Source organism: Octopus bimaculoides, chromosome 5 (assembly GCF_046866305.1).
Source record: "Octopus bimaculoides isolate indiv1 chromosome 5, ASM4686630v1, whole genome shotgun sequence".
Lineage (NCBI taxonomy): Eukaryota > Metazoa > Mollusca > Cephalopoda > Octopoda > Octopodidae > Octopus > Octopus bimaculoides.
In genome coordinates this window covers 80,048,734-80,061,366 of record NC_142932.1, presented here as the reverse complement: position 1 = coordinate 80,061,366, position 12,633 = coordinate 80,048,734, and the positions used below count along the sequence as shown (strand labels likewise).

General features: G+C 35.6%; 1 protein-coding gene across 3 annotated transcripts in view; it reads right to left on the bottom strand.

Annotated features, from left to right (window-relative positions):
- Nucleotides 1-12,633, bottom strand: part of LOC106874958 (FYVE, RhoGEF and PH domain-containing protein 2) — a 493,421-nt gene that overhangs the window by 51,627 nt on the left and 429,161 nt on the right. For all 3 annotated transcript variants that reach the window (XM_052968055.2, XM_089352506.1, XM_089352505.1), the window contains one exon: nt 4,258-4,406. In XM_052968055.2, the coding sequence (XP_052824015.2) occupies nt 4,258-4,406 (149 nt within the window). The remainder of the gene's footprint in view (nt 1-4,257; nt 4,407-12,633) is intronic.

Below are 12,633 nucleotides of genomic sequence, written 5' to 3'. Positions count from 1 at the left end.
TAGACATAAGGAGGAAATTAGTAAATTTAGACCTCACAACTTAGCAGTTTGGCAAAGGAGACAGAATAAGTACCAGACATAAAAATAACTACTAGGGTTGATGTTCGACTAGAGCAAAAAACAGCCACAGTCCAATGATTAAAACAAAACAACTAGAAATAAGATGCTGGTCTGTTTCAGATGAACTGCAGATGGAATAGCATCTTATCCATTGGCCATAAGTATACTTGATCATGGAAGGTCATGGTTACCATAGCAACAACACAGTTGTTAGAAAATCTAGATTGTTTTCTACAGTTCATTAATTACTATATAAAACTATTAAAGCCTTTAATTAAAGTGGGTTTTAAAAGATTCAGTTATGTTTAATTATTTCAAGTCCAAAAGATATTCTTCTTTGCACTGCTGTGCACAGATTTTTCTGACAGGACATGGTTGTGAATATCTGTACATATATCAACATTGACATAATTCATATAGTTGATGCAGCATTTTTCAAGAGTGGTATCGACAGTAGTCGGAAGTGTTGTAATATTTTAAATTTAAACCTTACAATAAGAACATTTGCCAAAATTTCTATTCCAAAGAGTAGCAGAAGTGTGCAAAGAGAGTGTGAAACCACACTTAAGACAGATTTCTTTCCAGAACTGATACTAAAATAAAACAAGGGTGTTGTGTATCCTAAAACATAGGGGGATTAGGTAGAAAGATCACAGAAATTTCTGAAAACACAGGTTTAATACCATGAGACCATGATTAACTACTAGTTCTCAAAAGCATTTCATGGCTAAGAAAATATATAGGAACTATTCAACAATGACATTGCTTGCAACTAAGGGTAAGTTGGTATCAGCACACACCATACTTTCATTTATGAATTCCAGTATCCATGTAGTATGCAGCAGACACAGACACTCTCTCAGCTCTCCCACCCTGGACCCAGTAGTACACCCAAAATGTGACAGCTAGAGGGTGAGAGGGTTGCACAAGGACTGAAATGATTCTTCATTTATCAACTGCAAAAAGATGAAAAGCAAAGTTGACTTTGGCAAGGTTTGAACTCAAAATAGAGAGAGCCAGAATAAATATTGTAACACAATCTATCTGACACTAACAACTCTGCTACTTGACCATCTCTCTCTTTCTCTCTCTCTCTCTCTCTCTCTCTCTCTCTCACACACACACACACACACATGCACAATTCTTTTGAAATAAAGTGTTTCAGTCTAAGAAGGTTAAAAGTGATAATATAATGTCATTCATGTCTTGGAGATACAATAGCATTTCTTTTGTTTCCAAGATATACCAACCATTCCTCTTGTTCCTGGATCATGTAGTGATCATATTCAAAATACATTGTAACATAACTGACTTTGGCACAACATACATTCATCACTGATTGACATTCTGACAAGGAGACTTTACAGAATACGGACCAATACATAATTTCCTATTGATATGTAAAGTACATTTCTGTCAAGTCTATATTTAAACAGGTCTGGGGAGAAGGTCATGTAGAATGCTAACTTGTTATGACTGTTTCTTGAGACATTCATCCTCAATGTTCTATATATTTTTCTGTGTACTTTCTATATATTTGCTTTTGATAGTATTGTATGTTACAGCTGTTGTATAGTTCCAGGTCAACATTGATGCAGGAGATATGACCAAAGTTATTCCAGCTTTGACAATCTAGTCTTTTTGATTTATATAGAAATATATTAGCCAATGTTTACATTACTTACTTAAGATGATGGTTAGTGAACTGAGGGAAATTTGGCAGCTATTTTTAGTCTATGAGTGACTCCATAGATATTTTCTCACTGTCCATTGTGCAATGTTTCTTCTGTGGATGTGTGCAGAAATTTGCTTGCACTCAAATTTTGTCTTTTGTTGTGAAGCATATGCACATCCATTTTTCTCCCTTGTGTGCTAGTTGTAAAGTATGTGGGGACATGCATAAGTGCATAGCCTAGAGAGAACATTGTTCTTGTGCATGTTTGGATAGATACATACATAGGCAGAGACAAATGGAAACATTGTGGGCTCATTGAAAACATGACACAACAGAAAATTTTCAAGTACTACAATGCCCTCAGAGAGAGAGTGAGTGAGTTGAGTGAGTGCATGCGTGCATGTGAGTGAGTGTGTGCATGTGTATCATCATCATCACCATCATCATTTAACATCTGTTTTCCATGCTCTCATGGGTTGAATGGTTTGACTGAAGTCTGGAGAGCCAGCAGCTGCACCAGGCTCCAATCTGATCTGGCAATGTTTCTACAGTTGGACGCTCTTCCTAATGCCAACTGTCCAAGAGTGAAGTGGGTGCTTTTTATGTTCCACTAGCACAGGAGCCAGTCAGGCAGGCCTGGCATCGATCATGTTTGGATAGTGCTTTTTATGTGCCACCAGCACAGGAGCCAGTCAGTGGGTGCTGGCATCAGCCACGTTCGGATGGTGCTTTTAACATGCCACCAGCACAGGAGCTAGTCAGTGGGTACTGTCATCAGCCACATTCGGATGGTGCTTTTTACGTGCCACCAGCAAGGGGGCCAGTCAAGCGGTCCTGGCATCAGCGCGTAATTGCATTTAGGCATGTACAATGGTTTGTTACCCTGGACAGCCCAAATAAACTGATAGGAAGGGTATCCAGCAGAGAAATCCATGCCAAAAAGTAGAAAGAATCAAATAGGCCTAAAAGGAAGTCTGTAAGTCACAGTGCAGGCAACTGTCTAGGAGAGCAATAACTGAACAAGGAAAAAAAAAGAGATACAGGGCTGAAGGGACTTTATAGCATTGCCATAGACAACCCCTCTATTACCAGTAGCACAATAAAATGCACTCAGTCCGTGCAGTAAAAAAAGTTGATAAAAGGGAGAACATCTATTTGTAAAACTTGAACCCCGAAAGAGAAAGAAATGAAGAGACATGAAGTCTGTAGGCTACACAGTGCCCAAGAGGCCAGTAACTTTAAATAAAATTATACTGTGTAGAGGTGAAATCGTCATGTTTAGTGACACAATAAAATGCATCCAGACCATGATGTAAAGTCGATTTTGCTAGGAATGAGATCTAGTCATATAATCTATGCCCTCGTGATACACAACAACAACATGTGGTCTTTTTGTTTTTTCTGTTGCTGTAGGTGCCAGATCATAAAGTAGCATGACAAGTGGTATAAGACATAGTGAAAACCATGAGGTATATGACAATGATAATGAATATGCTTTCATACCAGCACAGGCGTAGCTGTGTAACTAAGAAGCTTGCTTGGCAAGTGTCTTCTACAATAGCCTCCAGGTTGACCAAAGGCTCACGAGTAGATTTGGTAGACAGAAACTGATAGAAAGTTGTGTGTGTGAGAAAGAGAGAGTTTGTGTCTCTTTACCTTGATATATAATTGTTGTAAGCAAGTGGCACTATCATACAGACAGTAACTTTTGTTTAGATCTCTCATGAAAACATATCCAGCCATGGGGCAATAATACCTTACTTGGAAACAGGTGAAGTTTGGCGACAATATGGGCATCTGGTCATAAAAAATTGGCCTCAACATATTCTGTCCAACCCATATGAGCTTGGAAAAGTGGACATTAAACATATGATGATGTTGATGATGATGATTTACAGGGTAACATACCTGTGTGTTTGTCAAGGCTTATAGTCTAGTGATTAAGGTGGTATGCTCATGACCATTAAGCTATGTGTTCATTCTCAGACTGGGCAGGGCATTGTGCCCTTGAGCAAGGTACTTTATTTTATACTGCTCCAGTACACTCAGCTGAAAATGAGTACCCGCAGAATCTAGGGACTGACTCTGTGATGGATTAACACCCCATTAAGAAGGGTGTCCTGCACTCTCAACTGAAAACACCTTGAAAATTAAGATGAGCTTTGACCTGGTAGGCTTCAGGTAGGCTTATATTTCTATGTGTTTGTGCACATGAGCATGTGTATGTGAGCGTACAGTGATCCCTCGACTATCATGGGTGTTATATTCTGAAACCCACTGCAAAGTAGAGACAGTACTGTATATTTTTTTAATTATTTTTATAATTTGTACATATCTATTTTATTATAAATGCAAAACAATACCACAGAGGAATCGATGTAAGCTTAAATAATAAACTGTGATATAGTGAGGGATTACTGTATATATTTTTTACGCTATGTATGAAACGATGTCAGTGAATTTTATTGCATAATGAAAATAAAACTTTCAACAAATGGAAAAATTTCTTAGATATCACTTACCAATTCTTCATTCTCTCCTCCAGTTGTGGACACATGAAGTTGTGATGGAATTGGTAAATACTCTTGATATTAGAGAACATCTGTGTTATAACATCTGATGAGAAAAAATTGTGCGCTTGGTTTTCAACGATCACTTGAAACTGGAAAACCTAGAAAAGTTAAAGTAGGGAGACATTCAATTATATTTCCTAAAACAATAAAGGAAAAATAACTAGAGAGAAAACTATAGAGAAGTGTTTCTATTAAACTGTTGTTGTTGTTGTAAGTTAATCAAGGGTTCTTAGATTAAAAGAAAAATTTTACTTTTATTTTTGTAGGCTGCGTGGTTAAGAAACTTAATTTGTAGTCTCATGGTTTCAGGTTCAGTCCCACTGTTTGGCTTTTTGGGCCAGTGTCTTCTATTATAGACTGGGGTTGACCAATACTTTGTGAACAAATGAGCAAATTAGGTAAACAAAAACTGTATGGAAGCCCTTCATATGTGAATGCATGTCCTTGTGTCTGTGTCTTAAACTACCATCATTCTGCTTGACAACTAACGTTGATTTATTTATATCCTTGTAACTTAACAGTTTAGCTAAAGGGACTGATAGAATAAATACCAAACTTTAAACAAAAAGTACTCAGCTCAATTTGACTAAAACTCTCCAAGGCAGTGCCCTAATGTGGCAGCAGTCTAATGACTGAAACACATAATATGTAAAAGATAGCTTAACCTAAGGAGGAAGAGTAGCACCCATGAATCCTTTCAGGGACTCCAAGATCAATGGGAGGGAGTCATCCTCAGACAGGAGACCTGGCCTGAAAGTTTGCAACTGTGTGGATTTTGCTAAAGACAAACCAAAGATCAATTATTTGTTGGTGTTGAACAAGATAACAGATTGTAGACCTCCAATGCAAAGTGTTTCAAAAAAGACCATCCCATCTTCTGTTTCAGACAAAATGTATTTGAAATTACATTACTGTCCTTTCTTTTTGTAAGAAATGCTGAGTGTGATTTGAAGGTGATTTAGCTGCTGTTTCTAGGTCAATCTTTTGTACTGTAGCCTCCCTTATAGACTTTCTTGCGTGGAATTAATAATGGTGATACTAATAATAAGCTTGACGGTGAGGTTTATTACAACATTCACTATCTATCTGCTATCCTCAAGCTACCTTCTTAAACAATTTGCTGAGACATGTGTTCTTTCTCTCTATACTTCAGAAATGGCTTTCCATTGCCTCTACCTGTTCAAGCAAACTAATGCATGTTGATTAACTGGTGGTGTGTTGCTATTTAACTCCAAGTCATGAACCAGCAGGCCTATAATCAAAGGTATCCCAGCAACATCAATACTGTCTTTTTGTATATATACAAGGAGGTGCTGAAAAGTTCCTGGCTTTAAGGGTGTCATGAAAGGCCTGACTGGAGACCCAACCTTACAAGTTCTTTTACAGAGCTTAGAAAAACTGAAAGACCACTGCAATAAGTGTTTGAATCTCAGAGGGGAATATGTTCAATAAAATCATTGTTAACTAAACTTCCAGTATTTTCTTTTATCCAAAGCCAGGAACTTTCCAGTACCCCCTTGTAGGACTACAACACCCAATATATCCTTCATTTTGTTTCTTTTGCTAAGATGACGGTAGAATGTGTTTGAGGAAATTTGGCTTTTATTTCTAGCAGATCAAGCAACTATGTAGAAGCTATCTCAACACAATATATATACAGTTCATTTGATATGCTTGAGTAAATGATGTTAATATTTTAGTTGATCAATAGTGATCCACTACCGCAATATAAATATATATGTATATATATATATGTATATGTATATATATATATATATATATATATATATATATATATATATATATATATATATATATATATATATATATATATATATTGACCAAATGAAGTCTAATGGAACTTGTGATATTAAAGAATGAATATTGGAATCGTTCATTTACTGGCAACATTCCATTTCTAGAGTTAATTCTAACTTGAACAAAGATGGAAAATGTCAAAATAGCTATATAAAGTTTGAAGACCAAAATGTACTGCAAAATGCATACACTCTAGCATATATGTATGTACATACATAATATATTTATTTGAGTGTGTGTGTGTGTGTGTGTGTGTGTGCATGTGTGTGTGTGCGTGCATGTATGTGCGTAAGGTAAAGTAAAAAAACCTGTCCATTTGTATACATCACCATCTCAAAGATAAATCAATAGATATATACATTCACTCATACATACATGCACATACACTAACACACACATGCTAATAGGTATATTTGAGCATTAGTGTTCCTGTATAAGAGTGTGGTAATTGTGTGTAATAATTACATATATGTACATACAATTGTTTACATTATACATAGATAATTTTACACAAACACACACACAATCATATATATGTTACTTTCTTACTGCTGACACACATGCATCATCGACATCATTATTTTACATTCATTTTTCCATGCTGACACAGATTGTAGTTTCATCACATGTGGTCCATACCATTTCTTATGCACATCATATGTAGTGTATAAATTTCATTGTGGACCGAGTGTATTTTATTATACTGTCTACATTAAAGAGGCTTTCACTTGCAAAGGGACTAAAGAGCACCCTCTACTTTGTATTAGTCCTTATCGGACTGCTATTTCTAGCAAGTAAAGAGACCTTATAGAGAGGCGTTTCATGGTTTATGCTCACTTGTCATTCCTATATTTTAGAGCCTTTATCAAATTGTGAAGACACATGGCATAGTGGCTAACAGTGTTTGACTTATGATTGTAAAACCATGGATTTTTTTATAGATAAGATAGTACATTGTATCCTTGAGCAAGATGTTTAATTTCACATTGTTTTGGTCTACTTCAGTAAAAATTAGTGCTAGCCATTGTGCTGATGCAGCATTATCTCCCTTCAGCTGTATATTCTGGACATTCTACTGTCATCCAGGGTGAATGAGATTAGAAGGTATTTATATCTGCTTGTGAATTCATTGGTACCTAAAACAATTAGCGAAAGCATGGTACATAATTATGAAGCCATACTAGCTTGCAAGTGATGGCTGGCAGTACATTTCAGTACTGATCAACCATGCCACTTTCTTTCTCACTTTTTTAGATAAAGAATTATGTATCTAGGATACATAAAGGATTATGTATCTAGGGCTATGTCATCAAATTGCTTCTTTCTTTATTTTTCAAAATGGCAGGGTACAATTTGAGAGATGTTTGACAACTATTTCTAGCAGATTCAGTGACCATATAGAGGTTCCTTAGGTATGTATTATCAAAGCTGATATCTTTATTATTTTACTGACAGATGCCCTTCAAGATGGTATGTATTCTGTATTGTTAAGATATATATATATATATATATATATATATATATATAAATACATGACAAACAAACAAGCAGTTATATATATATATATATATATACCATAAAAACCCATGTAATTTGCATACCTGTGTAATTTTCACAGGTGATTTTCAGGATAAAATTTGTTAAAGAAAGCTTCTACTCGTGTGAAATTTGCACCCAAAAGTTTTCAGAATTGCTGATATAGCCAAGGGAAAAAAAGGTTTGTAATTTAGTTGCATTTAGTATAATTTCACTTACTTATGATTAGATTTTATTAAATTTTCATTAAATAAAAATAATTTCTGTTTAATAGGTATCACATTGAAAGCTATTAAATTACAAAGCATTTGTGTTGTTTATGATAAACTTTATTTCACATTTCTTGCTCACAAGAGATTATGTCCGATCTTTAGCATACTGCTGTATGTATTCTCAAATTACGATTATAGGACAAGTTGTTGATAAGAATTACAAAAACAAAGCTGATAAATATGTTTAAATTAATCATGCATTGTCTCATAACTTCAACATTTCAATGATGTGATTGTTTATTTTTAGAATGACATTGTAGAATAGGTGTGAGAGGCTGGGTCTGTCTGGTTGGTTTGAACATAAAACCAGTAGAATAGCTGGGCCAGCTATGGCCAGTTTGAATGCTAAAAGGTTAAGGGTTTCCAAGACTGGTTAGAGGAAAGGAAGAAGTTATATTCAGAATAAAGACCTTGCCTGATTGCCACAAAGCATTCTGCTAAAAGCAGCCTTGGGTTAAATGATGGTGACTGTAGTGATGGTGGCAAACTGGATACCAGATTAAGTATTCAACCATGTGGGGTCTCAACATCGAAGAGGAAAGGGAGTTTAGTGTAGTACTTTTTTTTTTTTTTTAAAGGGGAAAAAAAGGGAATGACTTCATTATGATGCTACTGCTTATGATGTAAAAGATGTATATCAGAGTTCAGAGGAAATGAAACTACTTTAATTCACAGGCAATTAACAGAACTGGCGATATCTCAAGGAAGTTATCAAAAACTGAATTTGATAAAGGGAAAAGAAAATTAAGAGAAAAAAAAACGCATCAATATTTATTTAATTATTTATTTATTGGAAACCACCAAAGGAATACAAATAGGCTATCAGATTATATTATTATTATTATTATTATTATTATTATTATTATTATTATCATCATTATCATTATATTGACGATTTACTGGCTGTTGGAATTAAAAGAAAATAGAATTATACATTTTAATTTTGTTTCCTTTTTATCCTTCTTTCTATATTTTTTATCGCAATGCTGAGATTAACAAAATGAAAGAATTAAGAATTTCATTTTAGGAAGTGTGTTAAAGAATAAAAAATAAAAACCCTTAAAAAAAAGCAGAAAAATACTTTATTTCTTTTTTTAATTAAAACATGATGATTAAAACAATTTTGCTTCTAGCCTGAGTCCTTACTGTATCACTTTATCATTTTTCTCTCATTCTGCTTGAATAAGTAGAATAATATTCATGAGGCTAGCCTATGTACAGACAGATATCAAAAGACTGACACACATCCTACAGCTTGTATCACTTAGTAGGACTGTAAAGATCTATAGACTGTTAACAAAAAACTCTTGATTAGAATCTAAGTCCATGAGAAAGCCATGATTTGCTAGAAATAGCAAACAAATCTACTACAAATTACACCCTACTGTCAAAAAATAAGGATACATAAGATAATTTAGTCCAAGACAAACAATGTATTAAAAAAAAAAAAAGAAAAATGAAGTGTTATAGCTAGAATGCTTTAATCAAAGGCTTGCTCTTTCAGCACTGACCTGGAGCTAAAACAACCACAATAATATCTGAGGATCTTACACAGTCAGAAATATAACTGCAAAAAATTTGTTTCAGTAGTTCAATTAAATATGTGAATTACTATGTTGGAAATGTTCCCACAAGGAATAAACATGAGTGCGTGTGTGTGTGTGTGTGTGTGTGTGTGTGTGTGTGTGTGTGTGTGTGTGTGTGTGTGTGTGTGTGCATGCACATGCACATATATCCTCATCATTTAAGATCCATTTTCCTTACAGGCATGGGTTAGATGGTTTGACAGAAGCTGGGCAGAGGGAGAACTGGCCAGGCTCCAACAGTCTGTTTTGACATGATTTCTATGGCTAGATGCCCTTCTTAATGCCAACCACTTTATTGAGTGTACTGGGTACTTTTTCTGTCATGCCGCCATGGGTGCTTTATACATGGCACTAGCATGGGTGCTTTATATGCGGCACTGGTATGACTGCTTTTTATGTGGCACCAGTACTGGTGCTTTATAAGTGGCACCAGCACTAGTACTTTTTACATGGCACTAGCATGGAAGGTTTTTTACATGACCCTGAACAGGTGCTTTTACACAACACCATCATCCACAAGCCTGCAGGATAAGGGCCTCTTGGCTGACATAGGGAGTTGCCTGTATGTATAGATAGCCACAATTTTACTTAGCTTGGTGTGTCTTCTCATGCACAGCAAATTGATAGAAGTCTCAGTTCCTTGTCACCTCCTCAGTGAGGCTTAGTGTCTGAAAATCCTTTTTCACCACATTGTCCCTTAACTTCCTGAGTCTACCTCTTCTACATGTTCCCTCCACAATTAGAGATTGGCACTTATGCAGCTGTCCATTCATATGCATTACATGACCATACCAGCGCAGTCTTCTCTCTTGCACACTATATCTGATGCTTCTTATACTCAATTTTTCTCTTAAGTCATTTACACTCTGTTGTTGTACATGCACACTACCATTACCCATCCAACAGAGCATGCTGGCCTCATTTCTTTCAACACTTCACAAGTCCTCACTAGTCATAGCCCTTGTCTCACTACCATGTAGCATAGCCGTATGTATGTATGTATGTATGTATGCATGCATGCATGTGTACACACACACACACACACACACACACACACACACAATTCAACCTTTAACACAATAACATGAATAAAATCTGATAGAGAGCAGGAGGAAACATTTGAGCTTCTCTGGTGCTGCTGGTATGATAAAATGCACCCAGTTCATGTTGTAAAGTAGTAAATAAGAGAAGTAGCAACCAGCTTTTAAAACCATGTAAAATAAACAAGAGAAGTCATAACAACAGAGAATTAATGACATTTTACATTTTATTGCATGCATGTCAGATAATGAAGGACTGTAAACACAAGCATATAACCCATGCCAGCATGGAAAACCAAACATTATACAACGAACAGGTTAGTGAAAGCTGAAAAGGTTTTGATCATAGGTCTGTTAGATCAGGATTGTCCATCAGCAGCAAGAACAAACATGCTGACCTGTCCTGAACTATGCATCTTCTGCTCTCTATTCAATCCTTCTACAAGTTACACCCCAATGCTGCTGAGTTTGTCAGATCAATATTGTGAATCATCAAATATAAATCAATTTTATATATTTATGCTTGATGTTTTATTGACAGTTAATGCTCCATTGAATCGGTTATCAGTCAGGAAAGATAGCTGAACCAGAAAAATTGATCATGTTCTCATAGTCTTTACTTTCTTGGCACTGACTGACTTAGGTAAACTCAGTTGCAATGAGGTTTTGTGCAACACTGAATATCCCAGACAAACAATTCCATAAATTCCTGTGTCAAACTGTTGATTCTTCTTACATGCAATATCTTCTTTATAGCCTCAAAAAAAAAAAAGAGAAAAGAAAAATCCTTATAGATGCAGGAGTGGCTGTGTGGTAAGTAGCTTGCTTACCAACCACATGGTTCTGGGTTCAGTCCCAATGCGTGGCACCTTGGGCAAGTGTCTTCTACTATCGGTTAAAATGTCTTACGTTTAAGCTGGTTCCCATGCATTTCCCTGAAGAGAAGATTACCTTCTTAACAACATCACCGATTCCTATGGAAGGTATAATTTGTAATCTTCAAAGCATATGTTGGAAAGAAAAGTATGCAGTTAACATATGTGTTTTACTCCATTCACTAAATTTATATATACTCAAGTACCCAAAATAACAAGGAGTTTCTACCTCATAAACAGGAGTTACACCACAGTCATTTTGTGATATTTGCTACCCTGGTATCTATTAACCAATTTATTTTGTCCGAGTTATTTGTTAATTAGGAGAAAATAAATACATATAATAATAATAATAATAATATATATATATATATATATATATATATATATATATATATATATATATATATATATACATACATATATATATATATACATACATATATATATACATATATACATACATATATATACATATATATATACATAGGTATACATATATGTATATATATATATATATATATATTTCAGGTGTGGAAGCAAGGTCTAGAATTGAAGGGCCTTAGATTCAACCTAGCTAAAACCAAAATCCTAATAAGTAGGAAGGTAGATAAAACACAAACCCCTTCAGGTAGATGGCCCTGCTCAGTATGTAGAAAAGGAGTAGGTAGTAACTCTATAAGATGTACCCGGTGCAAGCTATGGACACATAAGAGGTGCAGCAACATCAAAGGCAGGTTAACTAGCAAGTTAGTTTTTGTTTGTGGCAGATGTTCAGGTGCAATAAAGACTGTAAACAAACAGGAAACAACTTCTATCTCATTCCAGGGTGAAAAACTAGAGGTAGTCGATAGCTTCCGCTATCTGGGCGACCAAGTTAGTAGTGGGGGTGGGTGCACTGAAAGTGTAGCTGCTAGAATAAGAATAGCCTGGGCAAAGTTTAGAGAGCTCTTACCCCTGCTGGCGACAAAGGGACTCTCACTCAGAGTAAAAGGCAGACTGTATGACGCATGCGTACGAACAGCCATGCTACATGGCAGTGAAACATGGGCTGTAACTGCTGAGGACATACGTAAGCTCGCAAGGAATGAAGCCAGTATGCTCCGTTGGATGTGTAATGTCAATGTGAATACCCGTCAGAGTGTAAGTATCTTGAGAGAAAAGCTGAACATTAGAAGCATCAGTTGTGGTGTGCAAG